Raw genomic sequence first — 20699 nt, 5'->3', positions numbered from 1 at the left:
GCTTGTTGATAATGCTTTATCATCAGTTAAGCTTTCTGATGACAAAAAAAAAATCATAATCTTGTAGCTTTTTGCTGTTCTAAATCGAAAAAAATGACCTAATCTGTCGCACCTACCTTATTAAAAATTAATTAACTTGCATGCATGTTTCATAATTGCTTTAAGGATGTTATGCCATCATATGAGGTAGTGAGAAGCAAAGGGATGCAAGTGGCAAAAATGAAAAAAATTGGAGATAACCAGTTCAAATGGTAAGTGAACCTCTCTACTTTTTTGGGGCAAGAGATTGTACCTGGTAGGTGCTGCTGTACAGCATTATTTAGAAAAAAATTTTAATGAAAGCCTACCTAGGATCTGATCCTTAAGTGTGTTTTACTCAAAATTTAAAATAGTCCACTTGCATCCCGTTGCTTCTCACTGCCTCATATGGTAATGCAACATTTAGCAACAAATTCATTTGTACTTTATTTTGTTTGTTCATAATGTCTAAAAAAGCAATTTCAATTTGTCTACACAATCTTTTCAGCCACTATGCAATTTTTATTTCGAACTTGATCCTTAACATGCTAGATTAGTGGACATAAATCCATCAATTTAAAAAAAAAGGGGGGAGTTGTTAGTTGTTTCTGAAATATTTAGAAACCATTCGTTGCATATGCAGAAATATGAACAAATATTTTATTCATGTTACAATATCATTTCTTTTTGGGGCATTTGTTGAATTTCTTTTACTTACATATGTCTTGATCTACTATTCCTTAAAAGAATGATATTCACTGCACCTGAGAGTGAAAATTCAGACATTGAAATTTTTTTATTTAATTCATTTGTTATTATAATATGCATACTTTTTTAATGTTGTAAACTTTTGCAGATATTCAATGCATGAAGCTGGATGAGGATCCTTTTACTTTCTCTGAAAGAGAAGATGATATTTTTTCTTATGATGTAAGATTATATTTGATTTTTTTTTTTTTTTATTTTTTTTTTAAGCTTTTTTTTTAAAAACTTTTTTGAAGTTGTTGTATTATTATTGTACTTGTTTGCAGGCCAAAAGCTCGCTTTTCTTTGAACGTTATATTTTTTGTGCATGTATGAGAGGTAATTTAATGAATGAAAATAGTTGGATCTTTACCATATTGTTTAATCTTTTTTTGTTACTGCTACTCAGTAGAGTTTTGTGGCCCTTGAATTACTATTGTTAAACAATTTTATTTATTACAGCAGTGTTAAACTTTTCTTAAACTAACACCCTCCTCATTACTGTATGTTTCTTAATTGATACAAAATTTTTCATTTGAAAAATGATCTTTTTTTTCCAGACTGCAGCTAATGAGCAAAGGACTTTGTCTTTGAATCGCCAGGATTTGATCCACACAAACTTTTCAGAGGTAGTGATTTGTAAATGGCCTCCACCTTTGAGAACACAGTATTATAAGAATGTTTTACCAAGTGTTCAAATCACTAGGTGTCCATCATGCAATAAGGTATCTTTTCATATATCTTTTCTTTAAAATAATTAAGCTTTGTAGTCTGAATTTCATTATCCTTTGTGAAAAAGGAGACTGAATCGAGAGTCATGTTGATTTTTTATGCCTTATCAAAAAGTTATCAACTTGTCTGCAGTAAGCTACCTTAATCTGTTTTTTATAAAATGAATCTAAATGAAACTGGCAAGCAAAACCTTTTTATTTTACAATAAACTTGAGTTATAATGAGCAACTATGACAAAGCACACGAGAATTGTGAATACAGTCTGCAATATATTTTTCTTTTAAATAAAACTGCTTTCATTATTCAGTGGTCAAATATGCAGTTATCAATATTCGTCCAAATGACTATTGTGCAAACTTCAGAACTATTTATTGAACTTAACTATGTCATGAACATAAATTTCATTTACAGAAAGTTATGAATGTAATTGAGAGAGAGAGAGAGAGGAAAAAAAAAATGTTTTGCAATGCTAAGTAGTTTGAAAGCATTTTTTCCAATGAAGTATCTTCACTTTCATCGCAAAAGAAAAATTAAGGCATTTACTGATTTCTTTGATATCTTACTTAGCAAAAAACCAATAAAATGCTTGTTTTCATTTATATTTAGTTATTGTTATCAACAAATTAGTTATTTACTTTTTTTAAATGTAGTTCAAAAACATTATCACGTTCTTTTATTGGTATAAAACAAGGAGGAAACAGTAAGAAATGGCACTCAGTAAGCCACAAATTCTACAATGAGCATTTGTAGTCATGGAAGGTGGGTAAGGGATGGAGAAGAGGTAAAGTCAACCCAAGAAAGCATATTGTCTCATTTATACATCAATTTCAACAGCAAAAGCTGTAATTAAATTTCTATGTTTTGTATTGATATTGTAGTACATGGTTGAAATCCATTTCTGGTTTGGGGACAAGATTTCCATAAGAGAGCATCTCCCTTCTAATTCTTCCTTAGTATTAAAGCACTTTTGGAATCAGTTGTTTGAAAATTATTATACACTAGCTGACCTATGAATTCAAAATCCTTTTTTTTTAAAAGTAATTTAAAAAAAAAAAACAGCAAAAGTGTGACTTGTGCACTTACATTTCACTGATAGCAGTGAAAAAATCTTCTTAGATAAGTTCTAGAAGATTAGATCTTCTTAGTAAGTTTCTTACTTTTGAAGTTTGATGAAGTTACTTCCCTGATACTTAGTATTAAGGAAGTTATGGCATACCCACAAAAAATACCGTGGAGAAATAAAATACGTGATATTATGATTTCCCATGTTAAAATAAAGGGTTTTTTTCTGATTACAATGCAACAACATGTGGTTTAAAATCCAGCCTCCAATGAGTTAGGATTATATGTTCATGGAAATTTGCAACAGGATTCAACAGAGGAAAATTAGTCATTCAAAAGCTATATTTTCTGATTCATGGTAGGATCAATCCCATGACCTTTGTTTTATAGCAGGATGCTCTGTTACAAACTGAGCTATGGGTCTTCATATTGGGATGCTAAGCACTAAAGTAATGCATAGTAAAGGAACAAAATTAATTTACTTTGTTAAAGTTTGTTTTAAAAAAATCTTTAAAAGGTTAAACTGTGATTTACCATATTAAAATCAATGTTTTGTTTCCTATTTTTAATACTAATAACACTGTGCAGCAAAAAAAACCCTCAAAATGCTTCTGACATTTCGTCGCCTGATTGTTATGTAAAATGACCCCCTGAATCCGAATATGACCTCCGTTTTCCCCCTATAGGTACCATTTTTTTAACCCCCCCCCCCCAAGGTTTTTTTCAATTTTCTTTAGTTAAGGAACAATTATTCTTTTTTTTTTTTTGGAGGTTAAAGGAGCTTTATATTAACTGCTAACATAGTTTTAGAGGGCAAGAGAGGTCCAAAGTTCAAGATCATGGACACCAATTGCAAAAGAGGGAGACTTGGGAGGGTATACACCCCCCCCCCCCCCACACAAAAAAAAAATTATAAAAATCATGAAAAACGATCTTTTTATTCTGCATTTTTTAAAATGATGTTTTTAAAAAAAATTCGGTTCAGAATGAGAGTATAAGACTTGCTTCTGTGACTCCCATGTCCAAAAAAAATTTCGCGATGAAAAAAAAATTAAAAAAAAAAAAACTATCTTGTGAATGTTGCATGTTGCATACAAGTTCAATCACAGGTCTTCATTCAAAAAGATATTCTTCTGGCTGATTCTTATGTAAAAGGACCCCTTGTTTTCAAATACGACCACCTTTCCCCTCATCACGCCCCCTTTTTAGACCCCCCTTCCTCTGATTCAGAGCCAGTTTTTTAATTTGGAGGGGAAAAAGAGCATTTAATAACCGTAAATATTATTCTGAATGACTATAGATGTGCAAAGCTCAAAATCTTGTGCATATGTAGCAAAAAAGAAAACATAGGGGACCCCCCCCCCCCAACACATTGTGCAGCAAAAAAAGTCAAATGCTTCTGAGGCTATTTCGGCTGATTCTTCTGCAAATTGATCCCCTAAATACGAATATGATATCTATTTTCCCCCTACATGTACGACTTTTGTAGAAAAGCCCCCTTTCTTTTTCACTTGACGGTGTGTGCGCGACACAAAGGAGGGTAATGTGTTTATAAGTGTATGTATGTATGTTTGTTCCTATGTGGCATTGTAGGGGCTAAACGCCTTGGCCAATTTTGGTAATTCTTACGTCAATCGATTTGTCTTAACCTTGGGAAAGTCATTAAACACATGAAAGTAATCATAATTCACCATATCAACAACCAGTTGCCATATTGTCAATTCGGGATCATGTCGCACGCTACCTGCATGGTCTAAGCGATTGCTTCTCACACTTGAGGCGGTGGGTTCGACACCCACCCTCGCTTCGGATGTACAACCACCCCCCTTTTCTGATGTAAATTCTTTCATGTGTTTATCTGTATTCTGTACTGTAATAAAAAATATATGCGTAAGGGAGGCAAGACACTCAGGTTGTAGTCCTCATCAAAATAAACCTGTGCAATAAGCACCAAAAGAAAGAAAGTCTACTAATTCGATTTACATCTCTAACATGTTGCATTTGTTTTTGTCTTGAATGATTCAGGGGACTGAGTTTCAAGAAGTATATTTTCTTGAAAGGCTGTTTTAGTTTTGTGAGAAAAAGATGACTGACGACGTTTTCTAGCTCGCGTCTCATGACATACAGGCTGTTTTTTAACTGTGCTGTGATTGACTCAAGTTCGCGCCTTTTTACTGAAGGTCAAGCTCATGTATCTTTAAGTGGAGTTAGGTCCCTAGAGGGACTATTTATCAGTAGTTTAAACCACCGCAAGTTACTGAATAAACCTAACCAATGATGGGGTTCCTTGAGGTAAAAGCAAAGCACTAAGTGTTCTGCGGTCTAAAAAGTTTCGGAAGTGCTGTTCTATAGGGTGGGCTGAAATATGATGAATAAAACCGCATATTCAGTAGGGTTGGACAAAATATTAACAATAACCTTGCGTATTCATTGGAGTTGGATGAAATGAACCATTTGTGTTAATTCTTACCGCCCACATCCCCAACACCTCTTTTTCAGTATTTGAAATGCATCAAACAACTATTTGGAATTTTTTGATGTGTATGGGGGGATTTTCTATTATATAATAACTTATAAGACATTACAGTAATTTTTATCTGAAATATCATTTATAATTAGATTGTGTAGAAGATTTTTTCAATCATCTTTAATGCATTATATGTGAACTTTTTACAGCTTTTTCACAGTGATGATTATGAGCTTGAACTTTTGAAAAAAAACTGCTGTCCTTTCTGCAGAATTACTGTTGAAGAACTTGAAGCATCTGATGACTGACAATATTCTACATCATATACTGTGATAAAAATCTGCATAAATGACTCTATTCTAGTCAAACTAAAAATATATATATAATATATTTTAATGAAAATATTTAACTATACTTATAATGCGTAGAAGTAACTTAAATATATTGAATAATTTCAGAGTAGCATTTCAAGTATTTTTGCATCTGAGAAAAAATGTTTGTTGAAAATATCTATATACGTGGGTTGTAATTTAAGTAATGGCAACATATTGAACTTACAAGCACAATTTCATTTCATTCCTTCTACATAATCACCAGCAAAGTGTGCAACCTTTTGCCAAATGTCTTGAAGCCGTTGGAGACCACTGGCAAAGTGTTGATGATTGATGTCAGCAAAGGAGCGCTCTAATGCTCAGGGACTCTGAAGATAATGCCTGGACTGCCGATCAATGGTATATGGAAAGGAGGCAGCTCAAAATGCCAATCTGATTGTAAGGAATGGAGGGCCAATCTGTGGGTTGCAAATTTGCAGCATAATGTTGACCCAAACAAAATGCTTTAACTATAGTGTAACCATCCTAAATGGTAATGCCTTTTCAGAACAGTCTTCCAATAAACCGTGATGCTTTTTTTGTCATTGATAAACTCAATTTTACACCACAACTGCTGCTCACCCATTAAAAACATGTTTTAGGGTGAGGAAAACGAAACTCTCCCATTAAGGCCCCATAACAACTACACTTTGAACTCGATTGACTGTTTTTTGCATTATACACATCCACAACAGCCTCATTTCACCACTTTTATACCCTATTTGCCCATGCCCGCTCTTCTGCAAGTTTTTGGTTTACAACTCTGGTATACGAGGCGTGTTTTTAAGTAAGGTCTGTTTTGTTTTAAACACTACAAGTTCATTGCATACCGCAACGAACACGTGTGTTGTGTACGGGCAATGCAACCGGCATTCGGGAACAATTGTGCTCATTTTCAGCTCTAGCTAACCTGTACGGTTTTGTTCTATGCTTTCATAATGTTTAAGACAATCAACTCACCCACCGCATGAGAGTTTTGCTCAGTGATATGCTTTTTGTCAGCAAGGAACCTGTCTGCTGCAGAAATTCATCCACAGATTTGCAAAGATTTTGCTTCCACTGAAGCCATCAAATTGTCTGTAATCAAAGTAAGGCAACCAGAGTGCTCCTCATCATGGACATTGTCACGGCCATCTTTGAATTCTCTTACCCCACACAATTTACTTTTCCTGAAACCATACTGCAAACTAGTCAACAGACTATTAGTCTCTAAGAAATTCATAATCTTAATTTTTGTCAAAGTTTCAAAAATGTTACAAGCCACTGAAGTCAGACTTACAGACCTATAATTCCCTGCATTACCTTTAGACCCCTTCTTGAAGAGTGGCGTTATGCTAGCCAGCTTCCAGTCCTCTGGCACTGTCCTGGAGTTATAAAAAGCATTGAAAATATTTAAAATAACATCCACTAATTCCTCTGCACATTAACTAAAATTTTTAATTAATATTATCTGGTATAATAATATTTATCCAAATGGCTTATTTGGTTTATTATTATATGCTTTATAAAGAAAAGGACTTAAGTGATTTTGATTTTAAATAGTTCAAAAAAAAAAAGAGAGACAAAAATTTATAAATTGCTGTTTTGATAGCGCAGCTACCTCCCTTCAGAGTATTAAGTCCTATTCAGTTTAATGTTTCTAGTATTTGATTTGTTATAATATGTCAGTTGCTTTTGAACTAAAGTAACTGATCTTTATTTATTTTTTTTTCTCAAAGGGGAAATAATATGCTTATAGTTAAGCATTAATAATGGGAAACGCCCACTTTACTTCTTAATCTTTCTTGATTAAGGAGTGTATCATCAAAAAAGTTGTTTATTTTTTGTGTATTTGCTAGTCTCTAATAAAAGTGCAAAAACAAATTCTAGTCAGTTAAAGTATATTTTTCATATAATACCAAATTGCTGTGTGCCATGTTTGTTTGACTGTGGAATAAGGTTTTAGTTTCTTTTAATTTTTAAATATTTATCATGTAACATTAGTTAATTTATTCTTTGAAACTAGCTCATCTCCTTTGACATATTCTGAAGTTAGTAATTTAAGCTGTGCTACATCATAAATTGAAGAAAAAAAATTTCAAGGACATTTTTTCATGATTAATGAACAAATATCATGCATATAAAATTTTTATTTATACTTGCCTAAAATTTTGAATGTGTTCTGTATAAAAGTGAATGAATAACAAACAATCTGTAAGCTTTTTGTAGTAAACTTTATTGAGTTTTCCAAAATGTAGAGCATGCTGTTAAGTTCAGTTTTGATGATTTGTGATGTTTAATTTTGTTATGTTTATCAATACATGAATGATATTTGTATTCCCTGTACTATGAAATGTTGCAACATATATTGGCTTTATTTTAAATTTAAATCAAGAAAATTAAAATTTAATGTTGCTCACATGTACATGTTTCATAACAGAAGAATTTTCTCTAGCTTCTTTTGTTCATTTATGTTTTTCCTCGGCAAAATTATTACTAGTAATTTTAAATGCAATATGATACAGAAATGAATGAAAAAAGTAAAGACGTGTTACATAAAAGAGTACTCATACATCTAATGAGTTTTCTCAATTGCAGTCCTCTGGAATATTTAATGTGCTTGAATTTTTATATTTGTTGTATAGATGTAATTCTAAAGGATGTATGATATTTGGTTTTTAAAAATTTATTTCAAAGCATTTAGTGATTAATTATTCTGAGTAAATATGAACAATATTTTATGTTGTATTTTGAAAAAAAAAATTTTTTTTACTTGCAATGGATACTTAATTTTTTAATCTGTGCAATAATTTCTGTGTGTATAAACATTGCACTGCAATTAATAAATGATGATCTATGTACATTTTTTGGGATAACATTTAGCCGTCCATTTGAGCTGTCGTGCAGTGTTTTATGAACATATTTTGTTTCCATGTTTTTAAAAGGATATGTTTTGTAGCTGATGTATTTTAACAGAAATTTTCAATATAATAATATGTATAGAAATAACTTATCAAATATTGAATTCAAAGCTCAAGTTTCAGTACCGGTATTGAAAAAGCACTGAAAAGCCGTCCAGCCATTTATGTATAATTTTAAAATAAAACATTATTTTATTGTATTATTTATTAATAAAACAAATTTTATAAAACTAACTGCTGTGATTTAAATATTTCTTTTACGAGTTCACTGTTTTAGGTCTTGCTCATTTCTATAGCCATGATGTTTAAAATTAATGGAATGTCACCAACTATTTCTTCTTAATTTAATACACTCCTTGATGTGAGCATCAGGAAAATATTTCAGTGTTTTTGTCAAAAAGTTTAATATTTGTTTTCTTTAATTAATAAGCATCAACTGAAAAAGCTTTTAGTTGTTTGTTTTAACATATACACCCCATTAAATATTGACCTTAGTTTAAAATGAAGTTAACTGCTGAAATAATTCAAATGTTTTATAAATTTTAATGTAAGACCTCAGTATTTGGATTAGATCAAAATGGTTAAGTGAGGATTAAAACGTATGGAAAAAATCAATTTCAGTAAGAAAGGTTGTACTAACTAAGAAAAAGGTAGCATTAGTGAAATTCAGAATTTTGAAGGGGGATTTCTAAGGCTTAAGCTTAAAAGTAATTTAAATCAATGATTTTTTTTTTCCGAAAAAAAACAATCGATTTTAGTCATGATTAAAATCACTAATTGGAATATCGGTCACCTTGAGATGGACAAATAAAAACACATATGCATAAAAAACGTCCTAGGACTTATTCCTCAAAATGTTTGATTATGTGGCAGTTAGTTGTTTCTTCTTAAACTAACAAAAATTGTTTGTAAAAATTGAAAATTACTCACACTAATTTTATTTTTACTATGCATTTCAAATGAATGAAACACTAAATTATTTTCTTAGGAATGCTGCATCGTGATTGATCATTCGCAAATGATCCGTTTTTATCATGAATCACACTGAGCGATTGCAAGCAAATGTTGCAAACTTGCGAACGACTCCTAACGAGTCGTCGCCTATCCAAGATCTGTTTAAATTCGGCTCATTATACCGCTGATAACTTTCTGAATTTTTAAGATATTGAACTAGAACTTTATTATGAGTTGGATAATCTAGTTGGGGTTTGGATTATGAAAGCTATAAATTGCGATATTTCGCACATGCGCATGAAAAATCAATTACTTGAAATGTCCATATTTTATCAAGTTTTCAACATTTTCCTTTCAAATTTTAATATTATACTTCTTTTGTGTGCTGTCACGTTTTCTGGAAGTTTGGTAAGCTTTGATAGAAAACTTTACGTGTTATAAGATAAAAACCTTCAAATAATAATCGTAGTTCTGAGAGAAATGCTTATATCTTCATGAATATCAGTGATATTTTCTCGAAAGTATGTAAAATAACTGTACATAGTATGGTAACTAATTTTTGAAATTTACAGCTTATTCTCAGCTATTTCCGATGAACGATGCTCAAAAAACGTTTTTGTTTTCCTCAATTTATTGCTGGTCCCCTAATGGGTGATATAACTTTTAATGGAAAATGACAGCTGGAACAATCGTTTTATGTGACAAAAGTTACAAAGCAATTAGTCTTTTATTTCTCGAGAAATCCTTCAAAATGGGAATTTTTGAAAGTGTCCCAATATTTTAGGTCATATAGTGTATGAGCCCAGTAGTCGGCCGTTTCATTTTCGTTACTCTTACGGGGTGTGCGTGAATAAATTTAAAGAAAATTTAAAGGCGAAACTTACAGCACAGCATTGTATGCTTTCAAAATAATTTATTCCAATATAATTACGAAAGAATTTTGCATTCTTGATGTTTTCGAAACATCTATGTTTATATTTTTTCAAACTCCAACCAGTTGGGATATGCATCACCATGCAATAAATGTTTTATTATTTTTCTTCTACACCACTTAGTTAAATAGTAGAGGAAGTGGTCTAACTACGGGCCATGGTGTAAATACTGGCCACCTACTGAAAATGAAGGAAGGGGGTTCTGCACAGTCCCAAAAATGGTATGGAATGAATTAACAGGAAGAGGCAAAGCGTAGAGAGAAAATGACCTTGATAACTAAAGCACGTGTCAGGAAATATTTTATAAGAAACACTCGCTTCTGAAGAACTCAAAACTTTTCGAAGCTTGTACAAGTTAATTTATCTTTCTAATTTATACATTGAAGAAATGATTTTTATCTTAAAACAAAGTATATTATATGGGCTTTCTTTATGTGTACTTGATTTGAAATATTTGTTTGTTTAGTAATGGTTTAGTACACCATAAACTTAGAGTACTGCGTGTTCCAAAAGCAGGCTAGCCCGTTTTTGGATCACCATCCGTAGCCCGTTTTTAAACCACCATTGGTAGCCTGTTGTCAGACCATTCTGTTTTCGATACTTGAAAGTTTTAACTTAATATATCCATATGACAGTTCATATGAAATATTTCGAATCCCGACTATTGCAAAGAAAAAGAACAATCGTGGCCGCAAGAGTGCCAAGACTTGCATCATCACTTGATCACCTTACAAAGACGAACTGGCGTAAAGTGAGGAGCGTGCATTGAACAACAGTCAGAAAATTGTGTGCGGGGAATCAGTTGCTCGTGAAAAGAGAAAACATTCAACATCTTCAAGTCAAGCCAACATGCCAAAGAGGAAATCCCAACGACAGTAGTCGAACTCGAAGGAGACCACATTGATCTTCTGATTGATGGCAACGACAAGGATGACGAGTTGGTGGTTCTTGTTTTTGATAAATCTGATGATGGCAATGTGGTATGCATATTTTACGACAGACTCTTTTCCAATGACATTACAGGAGAAGTGTGGATTATCCGCTGCAAGCCTGGACATCCGAGTGTGTGGAATGGGAAAAAAAAAAGGTTTACTACTTTATAATTTGTGCAACTAAAAAATGAAATAAATGATTTTTATTTTTCATAAAAATATCCAAGATGATATTTAATAAAATTTTTGAATTAAAATTTCATGCTTTTTGTTTATTTTTAAGAGATAAAACAGTTTTTCCGCAAGTGACCCGTTTTTGGACCACCTCTTGAAAAACGTGATTTTGCCTTTTTTTTTCGTAATCATGAAGTTTTAAAACACTTAAAACTGGTGTAATGGTTTTTGAACCCTAAGATCACCTTCATGAACGTTTGAGTTATTGGCACTAAAATTATCCATTTAGCGTAAACAGGTAAATCAGTAGGTAGAAAATGAAAGTGGTGGCCCGTTTTTTGATCACTTCATGTATCATATACTGCGAAAGTAATAATTAAATAATGGAAAAGACTCGGGTTTTTTGGGAAAAGAATTTTGAAAACACGAGAACTTGGACAAAAAGATTTCGGTATTAGCTGTGTGTGCTAAGATAAAGACTGAATAAAAGAGTTGATTGAATTCATGATCGATAAAGAGTGTATTATTGATCGATAGGGTTGACACTTGACTCGTCCATGTTCATTAGAACGAAACTTCAGCTTACGGAACATGAAATTATAATAGTAGTTTTGGAAACAATTTTACCTCAAAATAAAGCAAGTAAAAATCCCTTCGAAAAGCTCTTAAAAGTTCAGCAACAAAACAAAATTTATCATAAAAAAGGTACTTTTGTTGTGAACGAACTGGAGTAAGACGAAATATGTTGGCAGGTCTGTATTTTCAAAGTTTTCGGGGGGGGGGGGCAGGGCCGCGCCATCCCTATGTGCAAGGTCGTGCGGAGCACGACAGCGCCAGAGTCAAAAAGACGCCGAGCTCTACAGATCATAAATGCTCCAATTGGGGGGGGGGGGGGGAATCTGCGACCAAAAAAATAAAATTCAACTTATTAAGTGGCGAAGAAATTTTACTGCTCATTGAATTGTGTCTAAACATGCTTTTCAAAAAAGTAATCTTTTGCACTGAAAACACGTGATGCTAATTCATGCATACATTACCATTTTTCTTCGTAATGTGGAGCCGTAAATGCTATTTCGGAATGTCTACAGTACACAAGGTCGAGCATACGAGGAGCAAGGACTGCTTTTGCCCAATTAGGTTCTTGTGGTCAATAGCACAGGATTTCATTTCGGATGGGTTCCGATTATTTCTATTTCTATTTCTATTCAAGAGTCACAACTGACTTCAACTGTATTTATGTCGAGGTCTGCATACTAGTGCCTTGCCTCCATTATTTTATATACCGATAGATGGCAGCACCATCACCGGATCGAACAGTTATTGAGAATTTAGAACTAGTCCAAGAGCTAATAGCTACCTGGTACTAGCACCCCCAGAGGTATCGTTTCACTTGGAGGACATTGAGACCACGAGCATATTTAACGTCGCCCAGTCCCCTTCGGGTTCCGATTAATATATAAAGTTTTTAAAAAAAGAGAAAAACCTACCCAATGCCAGATGTAATCAAATCTGATTTTGCTAAAAATCCTTAAGAAGCTAATGTTTCTGTATTTTTAAAACTTTTTTAGACATTCTTTGACTATGCTTTGGCTTCGAAGTTGCTTCTTACCAGAAGGAATAAGGTCTTTAGTCGTAACATTTTTTTTTTTTTTTGGGGAAAAAAATCCTTACCTTTTTTTTTTCATGAAAAAAGGAGGGAAAAGTTCATTTTTTGAAGTAGCGGGAATTTATAGAATTCTGTTTGCTCAAATTCGAGGTTTTTTTTTTTTTTTTTTTTTTTTTTTTGTATACTATACAAGAAAACTACTTAAAAATGGATATTTTCCATTTTTGAAGCTTTTTACTCATTTCGGGGAGGGTCCGGACTGCCTGGATCCACCTTTGGCTACGCCATTACTTGTGGGGAATATTTTGTATTATAATTCGGGCAATACCTATTTTTGGGATTTTTAACTATTGTTCGTGATAATTCGACTGCTTCATGTTATCCTACATAAAAATATGGTAAGCACATTTGCATATTATTTACTTTTGCGTAATATGTATATATTGTAGACAATAACTTGGGTTGACTTTTTAGTTCTGTAAAGTAACGACTTGGCCATAATTCCTTTTTAACGATTCCGTACTTTAGAATTACTTATTTTGCAGGAAAAAATTTTAATTTCTGTTTTTAAAGTGGAATATCCTCTATATTATTAAGCTTCATTTAGAAATATAATCAGTACCATGTTGCCATGTTCTAACAGGCATAAATGTTTGATTAATTATTCATCAATTAGAGATTAGAGAGATATTTAGACCGGCGTTAATTTTAATATTAGAATATTTTCTTTTTCTAAATCGCATTAGCATATCAGATAAGCTACTGAACACGGAGTAACTTCGAGATATGAAGTAAAAACGTACAATGTATTCCAAAATTAAATATTTACCCATTGTTTTTCAATATATCAAATTTTCAAACGAATTTTTTCCACACTATAACTGTCTACGAAACCTCAATCCAGGTGTTAACTGGATTTTCCTCGAACACCACTGCAGAAATTGCGCTCAAACGACATCTGCCCGACGGCGCCGATCAGGCTTGGCGCGGGCCTGGGTGAAGGGTATGAATTTAATGTATTTTATAGGAAAAAAATACAAGCAAAAATGCATAATTACATTATATTTTGAAAATCCAGATCGCCAATCCCCCCCCCCCTCCCGCTCCCTGATTGCCCAAATGACGGGTCTGTAGGTGGGTAAATTGAAATTGAGAAATGGGGGATGCCATGAAGATAATCTACAATTTTCAACAAGAACATTATTAAAAATGAATAAACTAAAATCGAAAACGGATAGCTACGTAATGCATTTTTGAAACCATGTTATTTTGAAACAAATTCAGCATACTTTTAGCTTTTTTTAGAAGTAAATTTTGATTTCCTTGTGAAGAAAACCCAATGAATTAAATGCTTGTTGGAAGCAGTAATAAAAAGTGGTACCAACATTTGGAATAAATACAGGCTTCTTGAACCTTTGGTGAAGAAAATTGTTTAGCATAATGAGCAATATAAAGAATAATCGCAGGTTTAACGCTCATTTAAAAAATTTTACCTAACGTAAATATTAAAGTACCGTATTACCCCGCATTATCCGGCATGCCGGAAAAAAGCGAGGTTGACCAGCATGGCGGGAAATTCGAATTTTCCGGCATGCCGGATAATTTGAGGTTTATTTTGCAACAAAACAAAAGTAAATTTCCCCATTCAGTTCCAAACAGAAAGCAAACCACTGCAAGGAAAAAAAATAAATAAATCCTGAAAGTAACCTTCTTTAAAAAAAAAAGTATCGCATATAATATATGCTTGTTATTTATGCTAGATTATTATGCATGGATTTAATTATATGTCAATAAAGTAATCAATTCAGTGGCAACCATCGTTACTGCGATTTGTTCATAATTTTTTAAAATAAATTATTTCAGGTTCCTTTTAGATAGGTAAGTTTAAATTTTATTTATTGAATAGCACTGGTTTTGTGGCGGTAACTTACTGCTTAAATGTTTGTTTACTTAGTTTTAATTTGATTTTAAAAAAATTATTCGTTATTAAACAATAATTTTTTTGTTAAAATAGCAAATGACATTGTTAGTAAATACTTTTACAAAATGAAACTGTTTATTAATACTAATAAGTTAATATAGAATTTATATTCATTTTTAAGCTGAACATATAAATTTTTTATAGCATTAATTTTTTTTTCCTAACCTCGATTTTTCCGGCATGCCGGAAAGGACCAGGCAAGTGTTATTGAAAATCTGTTGACCCCCGAATTTTGCAGCATGCCGGATAATGCGGGGTAATACGGTATTACATCTTAATTCCTTACAATGAGAATGTTTATTAATTGCCGATTAAATGCCACTTATAATATGATCGTATGATCACTTGTTTTATCATTTTTATCAATGCATGTTTATTTGAATAAAAAAATTAAAAAAAAAAAAAAAAACGAGAAATTACTATTTGGTAATAACAAGTTGAGTATTAGAACTTATATTCTAAACGCAATGACGGACTGAATCTACAACCTGTTTTCAACCCTGGTTTCGAGAATTCTAAACTAAAATCAACATTATAGAAGCAGTAAAATGATGAAACGACTCTTTCCGTCGAAAAAATTAAGGCACAAAATGAAACATTTTCTTTTGAAGAAATAACGTTGAAAAGGGAATTTTTACTCAAAACAGCTAAATTGTCGCTGTGTCAATTACTATTAGATGAACATTAAAAAATCCATATAAAGTACGTGGTCGACTACTGGGCATATCCAGTGGTCAATCTGCTATGGCCGACTTTTCGAAAGGCATAAGAATTTAGTACCTAGTGGGCGGCCACCCCTCTAAAAATAATTTAGTCGAAGAAAGAGTTTATTTTTTACTTGAAGCGTTATGTTATACAATCCATAAAAATTAAAGTAAAAGCACATTTACAGTAGAACGGAAAAAAAGAAGAGTACTTATAGTTTAAAGAAGACTAACGTAACCATTGAACTATTGCATCTTAATTCCTTACAATGCGTATGTTTATTTACTGCCGATTAAATACTAATTGCAATCAGATTATTTATTTTATCAATTTCATCAACGTATCATGATTTGATTAAAAAAAAAACCGGATAAACTGCTATTTGGTAATGACAAGTTGAGTATAAGAACTTATGTTCTAAACCAACAACAATTTACAACCCGTTTTCAACCCTATTTTTGAGAATTCTGAACTGAAATCAACATTAGAAACAGTGAAATGGTAAAACGACTCTTTTTGTCAAAAAAAGTTAAGACAAAAAATTTAAACATTTTTTTTTTTTTTTGAAGAAATAACGTTAGAAAGGGAATTTCCGCTCAAAACAGCTAAATTGCCGCTGTGTCAATACTTTATTTTAATTACTATTGGATGAACATAAAAAAATCCATATGAAGTACGCAGTTGACTACTGCGTATATCAACCAAAGAGTACAGAACCAGTGGTCAATCTGTCATGGCCGACTATTGGAAATGCATAAGGATTCAGTACCCATTAGTCGTCCACCTCTCTGAAAATAATTGAATCTAAAAATAAGTTTATTTAATTTTTTAATTGAAACGTTTTGTTACACAATCCATTAAAACATAGGTAAAAAAGCAAATTTACAGTGGAACGAAAACAAGAAAAGTACTTAACATATAAAGATGATGTGTCTGCTTAACTGAAAAATAAGCAGAATCGCAAACTAGGGTGATGGACACATCATCTATATATATAAAAATGAATGTTTGTCTGTATGTCATCCATGAACTCAAAAACTACCCGGCAGATTTGGTTGAAACTTTCACCGTTTGTTATTTTTGGTACTGGGAATGTTTATAGACCAGTTCGAAAAAAATCCGATCGACAGTTCCTTTTTTATTCCAATTTCAGTCACAATCCATTGGATAAATACGAATAAAATGATCGGCTGCAGAAATTAATTCGCGTGAAAGATCTCACTGATAAGAAGCTAGCTGTTGCCATTTTTCTTGAGTTTGAACAAATAAATTCTTTCTTTATTGTTTTATGGCTTTTCATGCAACGGGGAGATTTAAAACTTTTTCTATTTGATATTTTTAGCGATTGATTGATCTTGCAAACTGCGTGAGTACAAAATTTGAGTATAGTCACGGCTTCACTTGATACCTGGACCGATTATTATGAAAATTGCTATATATATGTATTTTTCCACGGAGAAGGTGCATAATATGCTCATTGAAGCCACTCGCCACCAGGTGGCACTGCAGAGTAGCAACTTCTGCCCCGTTCAACCGATTGTCATGAAAATCAGTATATATTGATGTTTTTTTTTTTTTTTTTTTTTTTTGTTGGCGTAGCAACGCGCGTCGGGTACAGCTAGTTTTAAATAAAATGATCCATTACTACTCAGTAAAAAGTACCCACAACTTCACTGTTTTTGGATGGTAATTGGGGATAGGTAAATGAATGTGGGAATGCATCATATCCTATTTTGAGTAATACAAAATCTATTTATAAGCAGTTTTATGTCCTTGTCGCCGACTACTGGAGACTAGTCGACTACTGGAGCACTTACCCTATCTTGTTTCTCAGGATTAAGAGAAAGCAAAATTTCTTCAATTTTCAAATGATCTAAGTTATTCCCTTTTATTTTACGATTTCACTCAATGCTTTATTTTTATGTGCACACATCATAGTTTAGCAAAACTCGAAAATATATTTTTAAGCTTATTTATGCCGAATAATAAGTCTTGCATGTGCAATTTTACAATTAATTTCAAGTTTTTGTTAAAAAAAACAAAAAAAAACTCGCCGAGTCAAACGAGATTTTTTGAGAAAAAGCACAAATAAATTTCTTGAACTTATCATGGATGTTCTACGCGCATCTGAGCATCTGTATTGTGTGTAGAGATGAAAGGGGAGGGGGGGCTGGAAATAAACCCGGTTTCATGGGAGGAAAATTCTGAAAACTTCCAAAATGTTGGAATTACGAAATGTATTATCAATTTTTCCCATTAGCACAAAAGTTAGTTACATATATTAGAACGACATGCATGAATTGCGATGGATAATACTCTAGGGTTTTTTTTTTTTCCATTTTTTTTGTGAGAAGGTGGAAAAGATATTTGATCAAACTGTTGCAAGTACAGATTTTGCATGTACCTTGAAGAAGATGTCCTGACAATTGAAAAATCATCATTTCACACCGTAACAAAAAAAGCGATCTACACTAATAAGATAATGAAACATAAAACATACTTTGAGTAGGAAATTTCCAGAAGAAATTTAAAAGATCAGAAAGAGAACAGAGTAGAGAAAAAAACAGTTTTAAAATTCAATAATATATAGTCAATATAGTATATCCATTAAAGTTCAAAATGTTTCAAAAATCCCCGGTATTAGCCTAAAAATCCTGTGTATATTCCCACTTCACAAAATTACTAAGTTTTTGTATCTCTAACTGTGAGCTATGACGAAGTTTTCTTTTGCTCAATAACACTTAGAAAGGAAATCTCATTTAAAAATATTTTATAAGAAAAAAGATCGAGAGAGGGGCATACTTCTATTTTGTTTTTTTTCTATTCTGCACAAGAAGCATAACAGTTTCATAAAAATCTGCAGATCCATGGACCCAGACACCACAATTTTAAGTCCAACAAAGTAGGGAAAATTTCTTTTTCTTCTATCCTTTGGAAACTACTCCTTTGAAATTGTGCGAACTTTTCTTGTGCAAGGTACACCAAATTTTACAGACAGGGACTGATTTACGGCGTTGCATTCGGGGCCCGGGCCCGGGGCACCAAAGGAAAAGGGTCACCAAATTTCTGTCATCATTTTTTTTTTTTTTTTTTTTTTGAGCAGGAAGACAGAAAAAAACTCCAAAACAGTTTTATGATGGACAATGTGAAGAAGTCATATTAGACTCTAAGCAAATTTTCAAGGTTTCCTGTTTCTATGTAATCTATGATAATTTGATTACAAAACTAAAACTCAGGATGTCAGCCTATGATGGCATATTAAAGAAATTTTCTTGCTTGTTTGAATGCGACAAGCAAAATATTCGAGAAAGTGCAAAATATCTTCAAAAATCTTACTCCTGTGGTTCGGAGGAATCTTATTCATATTAGTTCAATCATCGGAAAAGAAGGTTTAATGACCGAAAAGTTTTTAAAAAAAATTAATAAACTTGGTAAATGGATACTTTGGCCAATGTAGATATAGCCCTGAAATTGTTTTTGACTTTGCCAATCTCCAATTGTAGTGGAGAACGATCATTTTCGCTATTGAAGAGAACTAAGTGTCCTTTGCGTACTCTCATTTCTGATAGTAAATTATCTTCATTACTTTATTATCAATGAAAGAAAGTTTGACCGCAAAATTTGTTTATAAGGACATTATAAAAGAATTTACTACAAGAAAACAAAGGAGAAAACAAAGGAACGCAGAAAACACATCATGATTTACCTTAACCATCATAGTTTCTCCATCTGCGACTGTAAAAAAAAATTCTTACATTAAAATCAGGAATTTATTCTAGAGTTTTCTTTCTATCAAAATAATATCCAAAAATTACCTTCATATTTTTTTGGGGGGGGGGGCACACAAGTGTGTAAATCGGTCCCTGCCGCACAGCCCATCAACAACACAGGAAAGGTTTATATCAGAAAAGAAAGGAAATTACATTCGAGGCGAGGGCGAGAGTTGAAGCCGCTAAATTCCTGAATTAGCGCTTTAGAAGCCACCACTCCCCTGCGCATAGGCAGGTAGGTGCTTTTGACCTCCCAGGCCTCAAAAAGAAAATCTTAAAGGGCCTCCGTGGCTGTGGGGTAGAAGCTTCGTCTTCTAAAAACCACGGAGGTTGTGGGTTCGATTCCTGCCGGTGCCGTGGGTGTCATTTCCTTCTCTTGTCCGATTCCGAGTCACAACTGACTACAACTGTATTTATGTCGAGGACTGCATACTAAGTGTCTTACCTCCATTATTTTACATACCGATAGATGGTAGCACCATCACCGGATCGAACAGTTAATGAGAATTCAGAACTAGTCCAGGAGCTAATAGCTACCTGGTGCTGGCGCCCCCAGGGGTATCGTTTCACTTGGAGGACATTGAGACCACGAGCATATTTAACGTCGCCCAGTCCCCTTTAATGAAGACGGTGGATCTTCGACCATCGAGGTTCGAACTCAGGACCCTCCGGCCCCGAATCCGACACTCTACCGATCGGGCTACCACGGCCCCAATCCTTCTTCTCTTGTGTTTTGTAAATCTTGTCTGTCTGGTGGCAAGGCGCTTTGTATGTGGAGCTGTTTAGCTTCTGTATAAATAAATAAATAAAGTGGCATTAACTTCCTAGTTTTTGTATTTTTCAAACTGTTGAGCTTCTAGCAATCATATCAATCAAAGATTCAAAATATATCAATTCATCAAATCGAACCTTCCTGGTTTATTTGCCTTTCTACATTGTTTAGAAACATTATGCAGATTCTTATACTTTTGTGTTGAATATAGGAAGTAAATAAGTTTTGGATTTCTGCATTTCAAACTACAGATAGTTTGTGGTTATTAATGAGTGTTAGTTTGTAAATCTCGTTTTGAACGTAACTTTATTTTCAGGCTACAATCTGATTACGAGGAAAGTTCTTGCAAATATACTCTATTCAAAATATTGCAATGATCACGCTTCAGCAAAGATCTGAAGTGAACTGAAACGAACTTTGATTGTTTCCACTTGCCTGTATTTCACTTTCGTAGTGGCTATTTGTCTGATTAGGTTTCTTGGAGCAAAAGGGGTAAAGTCACTTGGCACAAGTGCAGCAAAAACCCTGTAAGAGAAGAAGTAGTGGCTCCCTCGAAACAAGCCCCAAGGAAATGTTTTG

At 33.0% G+C, this 20699-nt stretch overlaps 1 protein-coding gene across 1 annotated transcript in view; it reads left to right on the top strand.

The window, feature by feature from the left end:
- Positions 1-5331, top strand: part of LOC129231244 (intraflagellar transport protein 122 homolog) — an 87699-nt gene extending 82368 nt beyond the window's left edge. The window contains 3 exon segments of the mRNA XM_054865522.1: positions 875-948; positions 1323-1487; positions 5233-5331. Of these exon segments, the coding sequence (XP_054721497.1) occupies positions 875-948; positions 1323-1487; positions 5233-5331 (338 nt within the window).
- Positions 5332-20699: the final 15368 nt, after the last annotated feature.

Source organism: Uloborus diversus, chromosome 10 (genome assembly GCF_026930045.1).
Source record: "Uloborus diversus isolate 005 chromosome 10, Udiv.v.3.1, whole genome shotgun sequence".
In the NCBI taxonomy this organism is placed as follows: domain Eukaryota; kingdom Metazoa; phylum Arthropoda; class Arachnida; order Araneae; family Uloboridae; genus Uloborus; species Uloborus diversus.
Note: the sequence above shows the minus strand (reverse complement) of the source record. Positions and strands in the feature narration are given on the sequence as shown.